At 39.3% G+C, this 22731-nt stretch overlaps 1 protein-coding gene across 1 annotated transcript; it reads right to left on the bottom strand.

Annotated features, from left to right (window-relative positions):
• Window positions 1–4753: 4753 nt before the first annotated feature.
• On the bottom strand, window positions 4754–22672 carry TMEM196 (transmembrane protein 196). The gene is made up of 4 exons (XM_019472781.1): window positions 22526–22672; window positions 11177–11233; window positions 9094–9348; window positions 4754–4816 (listed from the first exon to the last, which is right to left on the bottom strand). Exons 1-4 carry the CDS (start codon window positions 22670–22672, stop codon window positions 4754–4756), a joined length of 522 nt encoding a protein of 173 aa, XP_019328326.1.
• Between the last annotated feature and the right edge of the window lie 59 nt (window positions 22673–22731).

Genomic DNA, 22731 nt, shown 5'->3' with positions numbered 1-22731 from the left:
TCATCAAAACAGCTATTTTCATGGATGCAGTTATTTTTAATTAATGTATGTGGTCAACCTGTTCAGCGTGCCATAACTGCATATATTTTTAGAAGGACACATTTTGCTGTTTATGGCAGGATTAAAACTGGATTTCAGAAAGGATCTCAGGGGGGAAAAAACCTTCTACTGATTACAAAACAAAATTACATTGATGTGGAAATCATTAAAGCAACCTGCTGTGACTTGGTGGTTAAAGGACATAAAAGATACCTTACAGCAAATCAAATGTAATGCAAGGGGAAAAAAACAAACTGCCAGTTCTGTATATGCTCAGGGCTCATTTGAGGGAACCACAGAGGAACTGTGAGGCTGCTCTGCACAGCTTATTGTTAGTTCCCTAGCAGAAGTAGATGTGTCTATCCTGTGTCTTCGATGTTTCTTTGACTACTTTGTAGAGAGATGACGAGAGAGACCTTGGTGAAGCCCTCTGGACTTTTTGCTCCAAATCAAAGCTGCTTCTTTCTGAAGCAGAACAACACTTCCACAGCCACACAAGTCTCTCCAGGCACACAACTTTCTGCTGAAATTCCAGCTACTGATTCATCTCACCCAGTTCCCTCTTTTCCTTCAGAACGCTGAATCTCATTTTCCTAACTTTATAATTAGGGGGAAAAAAGGCCTTCCTGAGCAAGCTTCCCAAGTTCACTCAGAGTTCCTCAGGCTGATGATATTAAACTAGGGTGGGTTTAGCATGTTCACTCCAATCAAATTATGCTTTACCAAAAATATTCTGCTTTTTTCTTTTTTTTTTTCTTTTTTTTTTCTGCCCCCCTGGAGACTGTGAGTCCGTCTGGCTAGCACTTGTACAAGTTCTAAAAATAGTCTTCAAAATCTGTCTCCAGATGCATGTACAACAGCTTTGTGGAACTTGTTGGAGGTTTATAGTGGAGCTAAAGATGTCACTTTGATACAGGAAGGGAAAGCTAGCTAGAATAATTTTAGGCAGAAAGATTATGCTGTAATATCTACAATGATATGGTAGTCTAATACCAGTCTGCTTTTAGTTATTTGTAAGCTTTTAATTATAAAAGGCTCCTTTTAACTCCTTAGCCTGCCTGGGACTGGGATCTGAAAGGATTAAAAATGGCTTAAACCATTATACTCTCTTTTCCCTCTATCTTCAAAATCACACTCTCAAGGAAAATTTTGGTATAAATATGACTATTTGTGATTATGGCTTACTGCATATAAATTTCCTATTGAATCTGACCTGCCCCGCTGTCCTTCAGACCTCCCCAGACCAGCTGAAGGGAAATTCATATGTCCTAAAGCAACAAATATATATTGAAGATTGTCCAAGACAAAGATTTAAAATGTATTATATGCACTCTTCTCCACAGTTTGCAATGAAAACTGTTGACTGTTATAAATTCAAAACGTGTGTGTTTCTCGTAGGCTGAGGTTCTATGAAATGCCAAGCATAGCCTAAAATATAGCCTAAAATATTAAAACATACATTAAGGACTTACCAGCTAAGTCCTATGCACAAGGTTCAATAGGTAACCCCCTCCAGGAAGAGTGTTGCTTGACCTAGTAAATAACAGCTGAATATCTCTGAGAGAATCTGAGCCAGCATCTGCTTTTACAGCAGCATGAATCAGAAATAACTGTGTCAAGGACAATACATGTTTCATCTTATTTAGATTAAAATGGATTTTGGTGCTCAGCCTTCAAGCTATTGGTGTAGATATGTTGGCTGGTCCATTCTGAAAATTGAAAGTTTTGGTTTTCATACAGTTGGTAAGTGGAATAAGTGTCCTTTCAACTGTACCAGTAATGAAAACATACAGAAAATATTTCCATTACAGTTGGACTCTGCATGCAGTTATGGAACAAAACTTCATTAAACAAAGTGAAACATTTCCTAGAATTCCCCTACCACATCCATATATTATGGTAGTTTACTTTTAATTTAAGAATTCTGATCCTCTTTCTATGTCTTGGGTAGGAGCAGTCGTCTTCGTCACATTTGTTCCCAAGTCTCTTGAATTCCAGCTTTGCATTTTCAAGGCTTTTATTAATGCAGCGACCAGCCATTTTTTTCTGCATTCTACGCTTGGCAGGTTTGTTCCCAAGTCTCTTGAATTCCAGCTTTGCATTTTCAAGGCTTTTATTAATGCAGCGACCAGCCATTTTTTTTCTGCATTCTACAGGCTTGGCAGCAAAAGAAGAAAAAAAAAACAAACAAACAGTTGAATCTTTTGTTCTCTGGGGCCCAGATCTCTCCTCTCTCCTTCCAGCACCCCCTGAAAAGCAGCAGAAGTGGTGTGGTTGTATTTCATAGGTTACAGTAAGGCTTCAAACATTGTGAGCTTTGAGAATGTATCCTCCTTTCCTTTCCAAAGCTGGATATAGAATAATCACCTATTCCCCTGCACCATCCCATACTCTTACTACCATGCCAGGAAATGAAGGGTTTGTGATAAGTAAATGGGTAGTGTTATGGTGGGTTCTTTCATGTCATTCCTGAGCAGGTTCTGAACTGCAATTCCAAATCACTCTCTAGGATCTAAAGCTATAATTCCTAGTCCTGAGGTGTTGCAAGATACCTCTGTACGAACCGTGATTTTACAGTTGCCCTCCAGAGCTAGTGATGAACATCAGTCAGATAGTTCTGAGGTGGATTTTTGAGTCATTTTTTATTTTACTCTTGCTTTTCTTTGATAAGGCCCTTTTACAGTCTTTGTACTGATGCAATGAGGAAGGGAACCGCCTCTGGTTCTATGATCGGTGTGGATTTCTTCAGCCTGTATGAAACCCTGCAGCCCATTTAGACACTAGTCCTGCCTTGACAGGCTGTGTCCAGAGCTGCAGCAAAAGTGCTCCCAGAAGGGGCACATACTGGGGACAGATATATCCCATGTTTCCTGCTGCTGAGGAAGAGGAGCATCAAGCTCCAAGGAGCAATGCCACCAGCATCAATGGCACCTATAAAGAGCCCAAACAAGCTGGAATGTAGTAGGGGAGACAGTCTAAAAGCTGGTAGGACCTGGGAAGGGGAGCACTTTCCTTGAGCAGAGATGCCTTAACATCTAATTCTTTTGCTATGACAGTACCTATATTCTTTATGAACTTGAACAGTCTCATTAGCAATTACTAACGTACGTAATACATATTAGTATATCAGGGGCTTACAGAAGATTCAAAAGATAAGTGAAGAGAAGCCTTATAAGGTGGACAGTTTTTGACTCACAAGCTTAGCCATCCAACTAATTTTCATGAAGTTCAAGTGAGAGTTAAATCACAGTGAAGATGTTTCCTATGTTGTAACTAGATGGGAAACTCCCTTACAGACAGAAAATCCTAAGATAATTGAATTAAAGGTTATTTTATACCATATATATTCACAAAACAATTTAATAAAATTTCTAGAGGGTTTTATGGCATGGCTTGAATAATAATAAGACTCTATTCACACTTGTCTGGGAACATGGGTATAAATCACCAAATGTTGCCAGTCATCAATAATGCTCACACCTGAAACTCACGTTGAAGTGCTGGGCTTTACAGTACAGTCATAGACTCGCTATGTAACATATAAGTGATTTTATATTAATATTTTATATGAATATTGTGCTGTATATGTTCTGTTACAGATTACATCTCCCATTTTTCATGGCTATATGAGCCAGTAAGTCCTACAATAAAGTTTGGGGTCAGTTAAAGCTGCTGCCTAAACACACACACTGCTTTAACAGACCCCAAACTCTATCACGGGTGTGCAGAATTGCCAGCATGTTCTGACCTTGACCATGCCTCTGTTCAGCCTTCGTTTTTCTCCTTTCTGAACTTGCTTCACCCCTTTAGGAACCTTTTGATGTGTTGTGCAAAACTGCAAGCGTGATGGTTCAGCTTTGCAAGATCTTTCGAACGAGAAAAAACCCCAAAAGATCTCTCTAAAATCTCTGGTTTAGATTTCATTTTATTTGTCATCTTTTATGAAGAAATTACGAAATATACTTCATTCACAAATTGGAAATATTTACATTTTCTTTACAACAAGGCATTGTTGAGGTTTTGATTTATGGCGTTCTTAGAGCATTCTGTCTTTCAAAACAAAGACATTGGTGTTGTTTTCAGCACACTGTTCATTTACACTCTGAATGTGAAATGGGAGCCTTTTGGAAGAGTAATTTGCACTTTCTTTTGATACGATCTACTGGGAAAACTCAGGCTGGATGTATTTGCAATGTGGGGAGGGGGACTGTGCAGATGCGTTGCTGGTACCATGCCACATGGTCTGAAGCCATCATATTACACCAGATGATGCTAAGTGGGGAGGAGAAAAAGATTCCCCTGAGCTATCCTTCCTCTGCCCTCTTCTCTTCTCTTTAGGAATCCTGTGACTGGGCTAAATGCGGTCCAGTTTAATTATTTTTTTCTGGTTTTTGAGTCTTCATGAGAAGAAGAATCTTGAGAAGTCTGTTTCAAATACTATCACAATTCTGAAAAGTTATTCAGACAAAAAACCAAAAGAGAGTAGCCAGGAAGTGAATAAATATTGTATATCCACAAAATGTTTAGGAGACAAATTTTGAACATGTTTCTAAAAGGGAAATGCAACTGTGCTGTTCTGCAGTTGTGACATTTGAGCCATAAAAGCTAAGATAGTTCCATTTTCTCAATTTCTTGAAGAAATTCAATTTTTTCTTCAATTTTTCCTGAAGAAAATTCTAAAACCACTTCTTTCCTTGGAACTTTTTAAAATCTCTTAATATACACTTCCATTGTAAATCAGATGTGGGCCACCATTGCTTAGGTTGTCTGTCATTTCCTGCAACAAGAATAAAAAACACTGATTAAAATTGCAGTTATTTTATGGTGTTTGTTAGTTAGCTAAGGTTGTAATAAAAATTTAACAAACTCTGAATTTCAAACATTCAGAAAAACTTTACATTTTTATTTCGCTTGATAAATCTCACTGTAAAAAAAAAGAAATCACATTTCTTCCTACATGAATTAAGTACATTTGAAAGCTGATAGACTCATTGATACTGATTGAGTTGGACATTACTCTCAGACCACATATACAGCATTGATGGCATCCGTGCAAGTTTTGTGACGTTGTCCTTTGAAAGTGCGTCAACTCAAGCTTGTGTGGTAATCTACAAAGGAACAGGATGGTAATTAAGTCTTCATTTCCATTCAAACCTTTTTCTGTGCTGACATGCTACAAACAGATGCCATTCGATGCTAGCTGGGATAGACATTTGGGAAGTAGGTCTAGATCCAAACAGGATCTAAGGGTTTTGACTGCTTGCCTTTTGATGGGACTGATTTTGGTTTTCCCTTAATATGCCAGACTACAATTTTTAGCAGTTCAGCAATTGCTACTCAAGTGGCAGATGAGTCATCATGGAGCAAGCTGACCTGATCATGAGTCAGAATCCTAAAGCACCTAAACCAACATTTGTTTGGAGTTAGATTTTCTAATTCTCAAATTACAATCCAAAAAATACCTACTTAGCAGCTGTCTAAGCCTGGATAGTACCGTCATTAAGCACTTCTCTGACCCTCAAAGCTGCAAAGCCACACAGAGTTTATGCTCAGAACTGCCTTATTCTGAGCAGTCCTAGACCTATTTCATATCAAATTGAATCAGGGTGCAGAAATGAAGTGATCTGCTGCTTATGTCCAATGACAGATCCCAAAGAACATTCAACTATACCCAGAGGAATGGGCACACATAAAAATGCAGTTTGAGCTATTCTTTTTAAAATTCAGGTAGATGAGGTAGAGGTGCCACTGTTGGGCTAGTTCTAAAATATTTTCATGAGAACCGGAAGCTCTTCTCTGCATGGAAAGATTAAATTTACCTCTTCCACCTCCTAGGTACAGTTGAAGAAATTGTGGAAGTGAAGGGATTTGTTTGGCCCCCTTCTTGTGGAAGTTTCTGTGAAGAAAGTTAAGCAAGATTCATTGGGCTAAACAGAGAGAGAGAGAGAGAGAGAGACAGAAAGAGCGAGCCTGACTCTATAGCATAGTAGATGAGATTCCTGGTAAAGAGAAGAAAATTCTGGGACCTGGTCTTTATTCTTAGTCGGACTCTTTGTCTCTCTTCTTTTAATCCACAATATTTGATTTATAGTTTGGGAGGCAGAAAGCAGAACTCAAAGATTCACATAAAGTGGAAGCATTGGTGCCTCCTCTCTCAGGCATTAGCAGCTACATTTTGAAGTAGATCGCAAGACTTAATCGTTGCCTGCACAGTTCTTGAAAGAAGGGATGTGCTATTCCTCTCTACAAAGTAAACTTGGTGCCATCAAACCAAGTAGATTTGCCAGTTAATACTTCTGAATCAAGTATAAGTTTCAGGGAAAAGAAGCTGTGTAAACTTCCTGAATTTTGAACGTTTTCTACCACCCAACTCTCCATTTGGCAGGTGATGGTGTTGGATGTTTTTGTATGGTGCCTTATTCTCCTCACATACTGAAGAGAAACATGCAAGCCTAACACTGAACTCAGGATCCCTAACACTGAACTCAGGATCCCAGTCTGGGGGCTGTCTGCTCTGAAACGAGGCACTATGGTTGCCTATTTGTAAGGGCCTAAACCCTCTGTTGGATCTACGCTGAAGATACCCATCAGCTGGGAAAGGAACCAAGAATACCAAAGCCATTTAATATTAACTATCAGTCAGCCACAGTTTGATAGTAATCTGTCAGAAGACTACTCATGAGCAAGTGTAAGTTGCCTTTTGTCAGCTTTATCACTTGAATCCTCTGCAGACATCAGCTATAAGAATATCATAATTTCAGAAAATATTGAAAATCTTTTATTTTCCCCAATATTTTGTTTTCAGGAATAAAAGTATTAAGAAATTAAAAAACGTTGCTGAATTCAAGAAATGAAGGAGCACACAGATTAGAAGCAGAGTGAGTCAATGGTGGCAACATCCAAATAGGAGCATTTGGATGTCTGTAACTAGGGTGAATATTTTAAATACTCAACTTACTTCCAGATTGCAGCATTCACCATGTAGAATTATGTCACCACCTGGAAGCACCATTCCTGACTCAGAGTGACATCACAGCATCAGCCAACTTTGATTAGCTGAAACTATGACTTCCTCTTAGAGGTGGCCCTTCCTGAAGTGACATAACAACATGGTAGCTCCCTAGTGTTCAGCGTACCTTGGAGGTAACTCTGGTGTCGGGGGAACCACCGGGCAGCTGGGCAGGTCGGTTATTTCAATACCCCTCAATCTCTAATATAAATATAACAATTATACAATAAATATAGCACAAACAAATGCACATGCAGTACATGTCTATATTACTGTATATCTCTACAAATATACAAAATAGTCTTATATATAAAACACTTTAAAGCTATTTTCTAAATCAGGGCCTAATTTAATGTAAGTTTTTAAGTAGCCTTCATTATTTTTTAGGGGCATGCCTTGAGCTAATGTACTCAAACCTGCCAGCAGCAGGCCATCCACAGGCTGTAGGTCTAAGAAGTCCCAGATCAGACCATCTACACATGCATACTTGATTCTACAACACACATGCAGGGAGTCCACCATCGGTGGGGCACATCCCACATTCGCTGAGCATGTGCAGTAGGGTTGCTCTGCACATGCATCATGGCCCTTCACCCAAGATAAGAGTTTAAAAGCTCAGTAGGTCAACAGGCCAGGAAGGGAGGCAGTGAACTACTGCTATGCATGGTCATCTTCAGCCCAAATTGATAAGGTTGGCACGAGTTTGTATTTTGAAAGGTTTTTATTCCCAGGCCATTTCTTTTTTTTTTGCCTCTCTCTTTATCTCTCAAATGAACTTCACCTTTGTCCTTGTTGAGGCAAGAGCCTCTTTGAAAGGCAGGATCTAGCCTACCATCTGCAAGACCATGGTCATACTTGCCTACGTAGCTCATCAGAATTCTGCTTCATCTTAAAATGAGAGGGAGAAATGTATCTCTTCCCTTGATTTTATCACCCTGTTTTATGTTACTGTTGTAATCTATACTATTTAACTTTTTAAAACATGTTTCAAACATCTTCTAAGGTGAATTCAGTTTATATTTCTACTTTGAGTCTCATCTCAGTTAAGAAACCAAAGACGAGTTATTTTTACTTAATGGACAATTAACTGCTATATTGTGTTTTGTCAGGGAATCTGAAAACATTCTACAGTCTGAATGAATTAATCCTCGCTCTGCTGTTCAGAGGTCTCAGTAGATATGGTACAGACTGTTGAACTTAACTGTAATGCAAACTTGCACATGGAGGTTTAGATGGACAGTCCACTTGACTTTTGTTCCCTTCTCTACTCATTTCTCAAATGAAAGGCATTGGATACAAAGTCCAAACGTGGCACAGGGTGTCAATGAACTGAATTTTACTCCTCAAATATTAATCAGATCTGTAAATCCAAGCAGCTGATTTCAAGAATTCCATTCAATTAATTCTTTTGGCCCTACCTGCTCAACTTTGGGAGCTTAAGTTTCAGCACCTAAACATAGGCCTAGACACCTTGGTAAGCTTCCTTTTGACAGAGGAAGGCAATAAATGCTCAGTGCTGCTGCAAATCCGACCAGTTTCATTTAGGCATCTAAATATGCCCTTAGGTGCGTAGGTTTAGTCATCTAGGTTTGTGAACTGTGGCTTTTGTGTTTAAATAAACTACTTTATAAGCTGAGTACTTGGGAGAGGAAGAAATTGATTAAATCCTGGAAGCATGCAATGATGTGGTTACAGAAAGCATTCTGTGCTTTTTCACAGTACAATACATGATAATCCATATTAATAAGGCTTCCAATTATTTATGAAGTGCTATATTTAGCAGCTAAGCCCTTGAATAGCTATACAATGGAATTATGTTGAAAATGGATGTACTTCATTGAAATGGATGTACTGCAAATATACAGTACCTAAAAATAGCTCCATATAATGCAACATAATAAAGCTTACAAAGAATGGCAGCGTTTAATTTCCCAGAAGCTCTTTCTCATATAGAACTGAAAACATCTCTTGCCAATTGTAAACGTTAACACGTACAGTAGCATTTCAGGAGAAGCAGAACAAATAAGGGAGGACACACAACTTACTTTTTCTGCCATTTCATGGGAGTGATGCAATGAATGTTCTCTTTCTGAGAACATTCGCCTTTGTTCATAGCTGGCTAGCCGACAAGTGAGCCACGAAGAAAGGGTGCAACCACCAATTCCAATGCATGCAAGAGACATGGAGGCAAGATGCAAAGAATAGAGAGCAGACGACTTCTTTGTCAGAGCACGAAGAAATTGAAAATTTAAGATTCCTCCGATTAGTCCACAGATGCAACAGGCAGAAAAAAGTATCATCTGTCAGGAAAGACAAGAGAGGTTATGTCACAGTAACATTTTTAAGAGACAGATTCATTCATATAAAAAATGAGACTAGCCATAATTCAATGCTTCAATAGCATCATGGACTCAAAACACCGCACAGACACTCATTTTTAACTCCTTCAGCTCCCACAGAGCTCCAAGGGAATACAATACCTTCTGGTGTACAAGGGTTAAGATTGATGTTGCATGTAAGATAAACTTGGGTTGAATGAGTTGCTCATGTTAAAAGCTAGTCAATGGAAGGACTCCTAGGACACAAATCTTCTGATTTCCAGCGTTTCATTCAAAACAGTAACATGACAGAATGTGTCGTAATTTTCTGTCGTGCAGTTCCCCACCACTCCTCAGGAGTGAACACCTCATGTATTCGCAGTGAATCTCTCTTGCTTTGTGTGCCATCTGACTCTGCCTCTTGTTCAATTCTAATTTGTTCAGTCAGACAGCAGTTTGGAAGCTTTCTACAGCTTTTGTGGGGACTTCATTCAGGGTGAATGTGCTGGACAAAGAAGCAAGAGAAACAGCAAAGAAATCTGTGATGCAGCTCCACAGCAGGTCAGTGTGGTGACTATGTGTTTGTTTGTTTGTTTGTTTTTAACTTGGTTAAAATGTTTCTGGGAACTTTCAAAGGATGTGAAACAGGCTGCAATTAGTGAGACATGTTTAAAGACCTCCTATCGCTTTAATCACAAAGATGCCACCCTGGTTCAGGATGTCCTTGAGCCACAAATGACTCAAGGGCAAAAGACCTTATTATGGAGACACTGCTAAATTATTGTCTTATTCACTTCCCTTGATACTACTGGCCTGTCAGATGTCGATCTAGATGGGCCTTTGATATTACTCAATATAGCTTTGTATATGTACTTATCTACTGTGGTAGGAACAATTTATGGAGCCTTACAGATGACTTCGGTACACAACTGGGATGAGAATTCATCAGGAATGTGGCATTCAGGCTGTATGCTGCAGTTCACTGGGAAGTGACTATTCCATGAGACCACCAGAACAGACAGCTTTTAGAAACTGGTTATGGTCCACATGCTTTAAGAAATGAGACTGTCATTGTAATAGGGTTTAGGATAACTCATTGATACTCAAAAATAATCTGAGAGAGATCTTGATTCCCTTCACACTTATGCTGTTTTCATGTGACTTCCATCTCTATATGGCAGAATAATAAAGCTGACAGAAAATTAAACCAGACATTATCACTTACAATAGGATCATGTCTTTAACATAAAGTTCTGCTGTGACTTGTGTAATAATAACACCATTTTGCTGAAGTCAGAAAAATGACTGTACTTCTGATTCTTAGAAGAAACAGAAAACATCTGTCATCACTTTAAAACTGGCTTATATGTGATTCTGATTGCAGAAAGAACTTATTAAAACAGTGAACAGCTACGATATCTAGAATCAAACTTGGTCAGCAGCCTCACTGAGGTGGCAGCCCAGTGGTGGTTTTTGAAGGAGAGAAGATACAATCCAGTGACATTATGGGGGAGCTTTTTATTGCCTTGGCATAAATTTGTGCCGAGGTTTTCCATCCATATTTATCCAGACAGGGATAAATGGGGATGCATGGCTGAAATAGGCAAGACCTAAATAGGCCATTTCAGAACTGCCTTGTTTTGCTTGATTAACCCAAAGTGCTGATTGCTTTTTTGGACTGCTGACTTGCAGTTTTTACTGTCTTTTTATCTGAAACACTTGGACACAGAAAGCCCCCAGTAAGGAGTTCAAGTTAGATAAGTATGCCTTTCAAATACTTATGTGTTATATATGCAATGGAAAAACTTACAACAAGTCCAGATTTTTTTTTGGCGCACAATATTCCACATATGCCACAAAGCAGAAACTGCAAAGAAAAAAAAACAACACACAATTATTTCATCATTTAAGGTCTCAAGTTTAAATCCTGCTGTGTTGCTGTAGTGATGATCACAACAGTAGGTTAGGCAATGGTTACAGTTGTTGTCAGCATTTTTATCACAAACCTTATGTTCCAGGAAGTTATAAGTCAACCGTAAACACACTTATCCGAGAAGAAGAAACTGGAATGAGAAGTCAGACTGAGGATGATTACTCATAAAAAAAGGAAAAAAAAAAAAAAATTCCTACTTTTAAGCTACTTGGGTAAACAAAACCTGAAAAAAAAGCCCCAATCACAAAGGGAACCAATTGTTGCATCAAGCATTAGGCAAAAACTGATTGACAAAAACAGAAACACCCCCTTCCAGCTGATATGAATAGGTGTTAATGCTTTTTAGTGACCTGCATCAAAGACCAATGACGATCTCTGATGTATCTTCTTCCTCCTACAAAAAAGTTTAAGGAGGGAAACAGCAAACAGTCCCTGAGGGAACAGTCATGATAGGAACTACAGTAGTTGTATGAAAGCAATAAGGCCTTCTCCAAGTGTCTGTAATACTGTCAAAAGATTTCTTTGATACCTCATAAACTCCTTTATTAAGAAATCTATGCTACTTATTTTCAGTAAAGCTAACCCTACACCTCTACTGGGAAGTAATTTTATAGTTTTAAAACTGGATTTTTCCACATCCTTTTTGCATTGAGATGGTATTTCTAGCAAAAGGCTCTGCTTGACCTTGATTTAGGATTAAATCACAGAACAGACCTGGCTGTTACATAAGAAGTGAAAAAAATTAAGCAGTTTCTATACAGCATTCAGGGTCCGTGTAATAGATTGCATGTACATCTCATTTACCCTCCATAATATTGCAACTTCAGTATCTCAGTTGAGAAGATGCTTTAATACATAGTTTATCTCCCTCCAACTAAAGTAGTTCATGCATATAGCTAAGCATAAGTCTTGAGATGTATTTTTACTCTGAGTTAGTAATTATAACCATAATTAATATGGTTAAATTTTATATATTATTTACCTCTACACTAAGCATGGGATGTGGACTTAATACTAATCTGATTATGGAGAGAGCTGGGTCATGTAGACCATGGTGTTGAATGGCTCAGCACGTACCAGGACATACAACTGGTAATTGCTACTAGAGCTCACCCATTGGTACAACAATCAAAAAAACAATGGGTAGGGCTCCTTCTGCCCCTTTCCCACAGGCAGAGGAGATTTCGGCTCAAAACTATCACATCTGCCTTGTAAGTTTTCACTCAGGCTTTCTGTGAAGTTTTGGAGTTTCACTCCCATTCCTGTCATTGCAGACTGCCTTCAACTGAAGGCATGCTTCAGATTTTTGCATGTAGTGCTTTGTATTTCTCAGAATTAATGCAGAAACCTCAAAAAAATTTTTGTTGAAGACATCACTGTAATTAAGTTCTATTCAGTCAGACTTGATAAAGCAGATTAATAATATCATTTCTCTCTGTAGTGATTGAATAGGATTAAAAGGAAAATTCTGTATAAAGAAAAATGAGTTCTGGAAAGCTTACAGAAAGGATCCGGAAGATACTCTCAAAGATAGTTTCAACTTGTAACAAGTGTATGTTAACTAGTTTAAAAAGCTGGGGTTTTGATAATTTGCATTCAAAGCTGAAAGAATAGGTCACCCATTTTTTAAAAATGCTTTAATTCTGCTCGTATTAGAGTTAATGGATTTTTTACCATTGATTTCAATTGGAGAAGACTTTCTATTTCCATTGTACAGTCTTTGCTAGCCAGAAAGGAATGCAATGAACAAGTTATATTAGCCTTGCATATGACCAAAGGAGCAACGAGCAAGTTACAGGTTCACTCAGCATTAGAACCCACCAGTTTGGGCAGTTCTGCTGTTCTTTACTATTTTTCAAGGACAGGACAGACACTTTTCCAAACCACCTTTATATAGTGCCATATACATATATATTACCTAAGGTATTTCCCATTTGAAATCCAAAGAATAGTGAAGGAGCTAATCTGCAAGCCCTAAGGTGCTGGCTTCTCAAAAACAAGGAGTGACTACTGTATTCCATAGTTAAGGTATCGGAGGGACTACCTGGAGTAATGATCTGGATGCAGGAGTCGAATGTACATTAAGTAAGTTTGTCGGACTAAATTAGGAGGAGCTGTGGACTCCCTCGAGGGGAGAGACCTTTTACAGGGAGATCTGGATAGACTAGAGAGCTGGGCAATCACCAACCATATGAAATTTAACAAGAGCAAGTGCCGGATTCTGCACCTGGGATGGGGTAATCCTGGTTATACATACAAACTGGGGGATAAGAGGCTAGAGAGCAGCCCCACGGAAAGAGATCTGGGGGTCTGGGTTGATGGCAAGTTGAATATGAGTCAATAGTGTGCGCTGGCAGCCAAAAGGGCCAACTGTGTCCTGGGGTACATCAAGCACAGCATAGCTAGCCGGTTGAGGGAGGTGATTGTCCCACTCTACACTGCAGTGGTGCAGCCCCATCTCAAGTACTGTGTGCAGTTTTGGGTGCCTCAACTTAAGAAGGACATCAGACTATTAGAGTGTGTCCAGAGGAGGGCGACCAAGGTGGTGAAAGGTCACAAGGGCAAGACTTACAAGGAGCAGCTGAGGTCACTTGGCTTGTTCAGCTTGGAGAAGAGAAGGCTGAGGGGTGACCTTATCACAGTCTACATCTTCCTCAAGGGGTGCAGCGGAGGGGGAAGTGCTGATCTCCTCGCTCTGGTGACCAGTGATAGGACACATGGAAATGGTATGAAGCTGCGTCAGGAGAAGTTCAGGTTGGACATGAGGAAAAGGTTCTTCACTGAGAGGGTGGTCGGTCACTGGAACAGGCTCCCCAGGGAAGTGGTCACAGCACCAAGCCTGTCAGAGTTCAAGGAGCATCTGGACGATGCTCTTAGTCATATGGTTTAGTTTTAGGTAGTCCTGCGCGGAGTAGGGAGTTGGACTCAATGACCCTTATGGATCCCTTCCAACTTGAGATATTCTTTGATTCTCTCATTCTACGATAATATTTTATTGTGTCAGGGTCTGTATGTATACTCTGTATGTATTTTCTCTCTCTGTACATCTACAATATTTATATACATACACAAGGAATAAGGTGTCCTGTAGTTAAAGAACTCAACAGAGAACTCAGAGGATTTGGGTATCCCTGGTTCTCCTACATTCTTCTGTGTGAGCTTGGGAAGCTCATGCAAAAATTTTATAATCCATATGACTACGAGACAAGCAAGTTGTGAAACTGAATGCACTAGTGTGCCTGAACATCTTAAAAACCTTGGTAGAAAAGCACTTGGGCAGTAGCAAAGGTTTAATATTATTTGAGGTTTTTTGGATGACAGTGTGTTACATTCACAGAGAAAAGGCTTGCCCAAAAAACAGTATGGTTATTTTTTTATGACAGCAGGCATTTTGCTATTAAAACCAGTGGATGAATTTGAGCCACAGTGTCAGGCAATTAACCTCATGCAAAGCTTTGAAAATGTTGAGCCAAGTTTACCCCTCACTTCTGAGACTGCAGAGGATTCTGATCCACTGGAAGCAGTGGAAACCTGCTTTACAGAGAGAATATTAGCAATACCCGGGGCTCAGGAACACTGCTCATGCAGAGTTGCCTTAGCCAGTCTTCTCAATGTAGACCTCTAGAAAGGTTAGGAAGTCAGTGGGATATTATGTGATTGACTCTGATCATTGCTTTTGATAGATCAGCTAGGGACTCGAGAATTCTTTTGTTGGTGCTATAGAAATTTCCTGTAAAATTTTTAATGTCGCAGTGTTGTGATCAGCGGTAGTGAAAAGTAGATGGGAGAAACTACACTAGCTCTTTGTAACAGAAAAAGCATGCGAATACAAATCAGACTCAAAAGGAATTTCCTATGTTTGTTCCTGTTTGTCTTTTAATTTTGAACTCTTCTATTGTATAATACTGCCAACTGGAATACAGCCACCAGGGGCTCTGCTGTCTTGCCACTCTCTGTTCTTGGCTATCCTGAAAGACTTCATCTTCATGTCAATATGTCATACCATTTAAACTTGACTTGTAACTGTTGAGCTACTCTGGACTACAGTTTACCCATGACTAACTAATACTGTCACGTGAGAACTTTCTCCTTTCTACATGATCATTGATTGTCCTCAGTCAGTTTTTACCAACCTTTTGGACTCTTTTAAATGTAGTTAGATTTTCTAGCCGTGTCAAACCTGAAGTGAGTTAAGGCAAACACATGCTGAAAATACAGTAAATCAGGAGTGGAAAAGAAATATATCACTGAAGATAAGCTCCTTATAAAGAATGGTCAGTTGTTGAAGTGTTCACAACTCATGCTGAGAATAAGGCTGATACATTTCATGAAGGATAAGCTAAATTAGTAAGCCCTCCAAAATGCCCTGAGATCCAGAGAGGGACCTTCAGCTGGGACTTGTTGAAACAGATGTTTCACTGTTGGACTTTCATTTTAATTATTATTCATCAGAAAAATCATAAAGGCTAAAAGATCCAAAATCTCACTTAAAAACCTACATAGATCACTATTTGCAACCAATTCCCATTACTTCTGGGGTTACTTTTGGTTGCAGACTTATTCATACCTCCTATGATATATGATGTTTTGTGTCAAGACTAGCAGAGGAGGCAGGGATTGAATGTATCATCCAATAATAGATAGGGGCAGAACCACTCTTGGGTGATGGGTAAAAAATCCAAAGAAAGACACTACAAAGCACAAAAGGTACTTAGAGACTCAGTAAGTGCCTCAGTCTCCCTTTCAATGAAGATTTGCTGGGGACCTAGCAGAGGCAGAGTCCCACTGATAGCACTAGTGTGATTGCAAGGTGATCCGGTAGTGTTTAATTGTCTGTGGAGTCTTTGCCATTCACGCTGCAGCTGGGCCTGCTTATGTTCAATATGCATATTTGAAAATCTCTTTTTTGGTCTGTTGAACTTCGGAATAAAGAACCAAAGACCTCCCAGAAAAGGAGAATGTTTATTTTGAGCCTGCTTTAATTTACTTTATATTAAACATGGGCTTGAAACAAAACCTCAGATCCAAACACCCAGAAATTTCAGTAAGGAGGCTGAAATCTCAATTTAGATTCAAGTTTTGTGGTTTGGATCCATCCCTATGTCATATTTTCTGGAACAAAAGACTTGGCCTCTTTCACTTTCTCCTGGAAAAAAGGGGCTTTCTTACTGGTAGTCTGAAAAAAAAAGATTCAGTTTTAGTTATATCTACAGAGAGCCAAAAATTTGTTGGTTTCCATCATGCAGAAGAAAAGGAACTGTTTTTATTTTGTATATTGAACCTAAGAAACCTTTCTTTCTTCTGTTTTGAGGTGGCAAAAGCAATGGTGAATGTAATACCCTTGAGAAAATGAAAACTGTCTATGGAAAATCTTTCTGGAGAGAGGCTGAAGAAAATAGTAGAGAAAACCTGTTGAATATAAGGACTGATTGGCCCCTAGTTAGTGTTCATGACAAAGAAGAAGCCCAAACTACATACACTGTGTGGAAAGCCCTCCAGTGTTTTGGGTCATCCATATGTATCTGATGAAATAGGGGAAGGGAAATTACTCCAAATTTGAATATAACACAGTGAAAATGCAAGCATATCATACCTATCAAATAATCTCCCACTTAGAAGAATAAACCATCAAAACAGAATCAACAGCTTCACTTCTGTCTACTCTTGTCAGGGAGTAAACCGGAAAATCTGCGTTCTACATTAAAACTGTATAAACATGGGACTGCCACAAGAACACCCAGGAATTTGAAATTAGTAATGTCTAGAAAGGACCATTCTATTTAATAATCTTGTTGCTTCAACTCCATCCAATTGAGAAAAAAGCTGAAATCCCTAATGGATGAACTGAGCAGAGAAGGTATCTCAATTATAACTCTTCTTTGAAGCAGTACTTCAGACCAAGTTAAGTTTTCTTAGTGCAGGCATAAAGGGCCAAGAATCCACTCATGAAAACAAAGGCATCAAACTAGAGAAAAATTACAACGGGCAACAAGAGCAAGCCTAGATAGTAGGTTTGCCTGTTACCTCCATAGAGAAACACAATAATCTTTGCAAAAGGGGGATGGAAACTTCTAATGTCATTGTTGTCCCATGCAAGGGGTTGTGGTGACAGGAATGTCTAGCTGGCTACAAGTCATCCAGATCCAGAACCAGAAGCAACAGTATTGCCACAACCCAACCCCGTGTCCCATCAAATCTGTCATACTGAGAGGGGGGCTCTGCAATTTGAGGTGAGACATGGTGTTAAAACACGTCTAATCTGAGCTAACACCTTGACCTGGCAGTGTGCTCTTTGGTCATATGAGCTCAGGTGGTGCTACAATTCCCACTGATTCAAGCCATATTCAAGCAGTTTAAATTCCATCCCAGTCCCTGTGATTAGTGTTTCCGTTCATCTGGTTCTAGGCCTGCAGAGATGCTTTAAAAATGGGAAATGGTTTTTAGAAACAAGGAAATTTAGAAATGGGTCTCTCAACCTGAAAGTCTACCTGCCGTCAGTGATTCAAAAAACCTCTGGTCATCTGGAAAAACACGTTTTCAGCACAAAATAATAGTATTTATTTACTTGTTTAGGGCCTATCAGAATAACAAATTGTAAATAATGCTTTTTGTTGTTTTTGTGTCAAATATTTAGTTTAGCATGTGACTGCTTTAATCTCAAAAAGTAATAGATTAAAGATTATTCGCTGCAGGTGAACTAAAGTCTTATCTCAGCAAAACATTTAAGCATATGGTTAAGTCAGTCTATATTCAACAGATTCTCTTAAATACAACCCAGGAACTACAAGTCCCCTTGGATAGACCGTCTTCCAGATTGGTTTATGCTTCTGGAGTGTCTGAATGATAAAGAAAACCTACTGAAAGACTTCTCAGCTGGAGTGAATTGTCTTGGTTCCATGCAAGGCAAGAAGCTCCCACGCTTGGTACATCCTCCCTCATCTATAGGTACAGAATTCTCTCCAGCTTCCACTGGGCTCACTGACAGTGCTGCGATTCATTTCATTGGGAGCAGGAGCCAGCCAGAAATATGGTCAGTTTGATGAAAATGCAATGCACATGTGAAAATAAAGTAGGATCACATCTGCATTTTGTCTACATGCTAAACAATAATGTGAATTTTTTAGTGTTCTTTTGAAAAAAAAAAAATAGTTTGTCTCTTCTTTCCAAGGGAACTTGGCAGCAGTAAAAAATAGATGCAAAATTTAATGTTTTAAAATTTTAGGCCACCGACATTGATTTAACAGTCTAAAATGATGTTCTTGCACTGGGAGAGTTCCATACTGACTGAACCTTTTTCTTTTTCTTCAAATCCTGGATAAAAAAAAGTCATTGAAATAAAATATTTCAAGTGCCAATTTGGAGCAAATTTCTGTAGCCAAACTATAAATGCAGATTTTTAATGGGCAGGCAGACTTCCACTGTGCTAAAATCACAAATCATGGAAACAATAACTCTGCCCCTACAGACAGACAGACCAACCAACATCCAGAGAATGCATCTCTCTCACAAATACGTTTAGATATTTGTCTTTATAAGGGAAGAAACTATTACTGTTGAGGGGCATAGCCATAAGTGAATCATCAGGTCTCTCTCTTGCAAATGAAGATAGATGGCATATTTGACTACAGATGTGGCTTTTGTCTCTCATTCTCTCTCTCTCTGTGACAGAGTCTCGTTTATAGAGATAATTTATTCACCACTGCAGAATAAATGAGAATTAGAGCCATCTACATATGTGTGTGTGAAGATTTAGTCACTAATCATAGTGATGGTGATGCAACCATTATGTTCTAAATATAGATGGGAAAGTATGTGACCATTTAAAAAATATCTGTGAATACTTTTTGAAAGATTATCTTCCGATTTTTTTGTTTGTGCAAAAGCCTTTGCTATGGATGCTGTCGTTCTTGCTATGTTAGTGTTAGTGGTTCAGCATGCTCATTGGTTGGATCATTTCTATAGGACGTCATATAACTGACTTGGAATGGTGGATTTCAGAAATATACCTCAATTTCTGGAAAAAAAAAAATCTGGGAGACACTGAGTACAGCCTGTGGAGTAGATTGCACCAGTACAATCATAACAAAGAGAAAAAAAATCCAGAAATCAACAACACATTCACCTTAGGTTATATGGGACTGGTTTGGGTTTTTTTTTCAATTTAGCAGCTGTGGCCTATTTTAAAAAGAACAGATTGGATATGATGTAAAATAAATTGGATAGTCATCTCCACGTGCTCCAGATAATTTCAGAAGTCAGTCACACCTTCAGTTGTTTTCTTTTGGCTACTTTTTAAACAACTCTTACTATTTTAATCCAGCTCAACTCCAAAGAGAACAACAAATTTAGAAATCGTTTTCCCATTTCCATGCATTTTTGATATAGACATTATCTAGGCTTTCCATTTCTTCATTTTTGTATACTCCACTTTCCCTGGCTTGCTTATACATAATGCAGGACACGCAATGATTCAGAGCACTTCAGCCCATGCTTAACTTCACTTGTATCTCTAATCTTGTGGGTGGGATTCACATGCTTAAAGTTAGGTCCGTTAGTAAATTATCTGGCTGAATGGAGACAGTGAACAATAAGAACAACTCTTTTAAGAAGAAAGGTAATGCGCGTCAAATGGAAAGCATCATAGGGAGGCAAGTATAGGAGATAGAATGTGCATGATTTTAAGATGCCCAAATTTTAGGAATTCAGGTTAAGGTTTCCATGGTGATGCTATCTTCATCAACTTCCTTATGAACTTGGGCCTCTGCTGAGTTCCACCCACATAGGCAAAGGATAGAACAGGGTCAAAAATTTTCAGTATAGTTCCAGGTAAATTACAACAGGACACATGACGCTCTTCAACTTAACTCCAGTGTTTTACATCCTAACATGTCAAAGTATTAGTTTTTCCTTTCATGTCCCATTCTGTTCCTTATTGTTAATTTTTCAGAGGAAAACCTTGATTCAAGAGTGTGAATTGGAAAAAAATAACGTTTTATGCAAGACGTATTTTTTAATACAGGCAACATGAGCTCACTGTAAGATCCAGTGAGCAGAAAGGTGGTTTATGCTATTTCTGCAGCAGGACAATTCTGAGGATTGTGCAAACAAACCTTTCTCCAGTTGTTTTAATTTGGACCTAGCTACCCATGGCCATAAGCATCCCTGGAGAACGGTAGATCTCTGGCCCCTTTCTTGTCCTGTCTCACCTGCTAGTCCTCTAGTCAGGAGAACACAACCTAACAGATAATTTGAACTGCTGGAGTGGTACAAAGAGGGTGCTGTAATGGTGACATTTTAGACCAAAGATCTTTAGTTCAAGGCAAAGTAAGTAAGCCTTTATAACCACGTCACCCCACTCTGCACAACTCTGCGATTTCTCATTTCCTCTACTACATGAAACATAAGCTGCTTGCTTCCACTTTACAGTTTCATTGTGGCCTCTCTCTGCCTACCCAACCTGCAGCTGTTTGCTCAGTTCCTAGCAGTTTATGCCTGCCTCTCCTGGCTCTGGTTGTGGGCATCCTTTACTCACTTGTTACGTTTTCAAACAAGTCCCTTTGGGTTCCCTTCCATGCAGACTCACATATGGGGAGAATTTGCTATAAACATCTGCAAAATCACTTCATTGGCCTCTGTCTTACTCCTCTCTAAAACTCTACCTACGAACAGCTTGAAATCAGCCAGACTGCTGGTGTCTTAATGCAACCACCTGTTATACCAATCAATTTTGGTTTGTTGTTTCTTCATACTCCCTTACATCCTTTTATCCTACATCTGTCTCTTGCTTTGATTATAAGGTCCTTGGAGCCAACATCTAATGTAATAGGATCTTAATCTATGGCTAGTACAAACTCAGGGGTAACAGAAACCATAAAAATGAAGAGGCAGTTGTGCAGGAAATGTGCATCGTCATGAAATGGTATCAGCTGTGATAGCATTGTCACAAAATGCAATCACTGCGTAAAATACTGATCTCACTGACTGGCCAAAACTCTTTGACTTCAGTGAAACCCAGGATATTGCCCTCTGTCATTAAATCTTCAGATAGACACATGTTTTTGAGTAATCTTTTTTCTTCATCAGCAGTGATCAGAAACCTCCCTCTTTGAAGTGATTTTGATAATATCATTACCTGTTGGCCACTGTCTTATCTTATCTGGTCTTCATTCTCATTTCTCACCTACCCGTTCTGCAGTGCAGGATTATGTGTGTTTATACACTGCCAAAAATATTTATGACTGTTGTCAATAATTAATAATTATTAATAATTAATAATTATTGACAGAATATTACGTGAAGCACTTTGTCAGAATGAATCTATAAATTACAGGAGGTTACGCTGATGAATAACCAAGAGTGTTTTGCATTTATCATCTTATCTCAAGCAAAGCAAACAATCCTTTTAGAAATACTGCTGTACAATCCAAGCTGGCCAAAACCAGCTTGGTTCAAAAATGCCCACTCATGTTTAGGCTGAATATTCGATATTTCCTACTCTTTGTTTCATAAATATAAATAACCATTTGGAGGAAAATTCTTCCTAGAAACATGCATATCTCAAACTGAAAAAATAAGAAACCTTTTTGAGAAGTGGGAAATGCTCTGTGATATGAACATGCTGCTCTATTAACCCATTATTGGTGTTTGATTTTTTTTGTTCATTTCACAAGAAGCTCAGGGTGCCAGATCATGAGAACATATCTTTCCTTTTCCTTCCCATTTCCTCTTTCTCTTTTTCCTCCAAAAGCTCAGAACTCAGCTGACATACCATCGACATTATTTTAAAGCACCTTTTGACAGTCTCGTCATAAGGGACAGGGCTGTCCTTTTTTAAAAGCAAAACTCACAGTCAATTTAAAGATTGTAAGCTATGGCCCGTGTTCCACTCGAGGCATCGGGCTTGCCCAGGTGTGAGAACGGGTTCACAGGAAGTTCAATTGTTCACAGCAAAATTGAAAAACGAAAAGGAGCGAGAAAGAAGGGGTCTGCCCCCCAACACACACATACATCTCTCCCCCCCGTGCCTCCCCCCTCGCCCCACGAGTATGCAGACTGTACCCCATGCACATCGGAAATGGACCCGGCGAGGCTCTCGGCGCAGCATGCACACACGGAAGGGAAGGAAGGAAAGGGAAGGGAGGGGGATGCCTTCGCACGGTCTGATCATCACCATAAAGAGTTAAAGAGAGAGTGAAATGGCTAACGTACACACACCCCGCTCCATACCGGAGAAGAGTCTCCCAGCTGAGGTTTATGCTCTGTGAGGACCAGGCTGAAACTCACCGCCCCCACGGCCACGCTGGACACCCCTAACCCTATCTCCAGCACGGAGAGCACCAGGAGGCTCCCGATGATCTGGCTGCTGGTGCACATCCTCCCTCGGTCATCCTTCCTTCCCGATCAGCCGGGGAAACCGCGCATCCTCCTTCTCC

Source organism: Aptenodytes forsteri, unplaced genomic scaffold (genome assembly GCF_000699145.1).
Source record: "Aptenodytes forsteri isolate BGI_AS27 unplaced genomic scaffold, ASM69914v1 Scaffold164, whole genome shotgun sequence".
Lineage (NCBI taxonomy): Eukaryota > Metazoa > Chordata > Aves > Sphenisciformes > Spheniscidae > Aptenodytes > Aptenodytes forsteri.
Note: the sequence above shows the minus strand (reverse complement) of the source record. Positions and strands in the feature narration are given on the sequence as shown.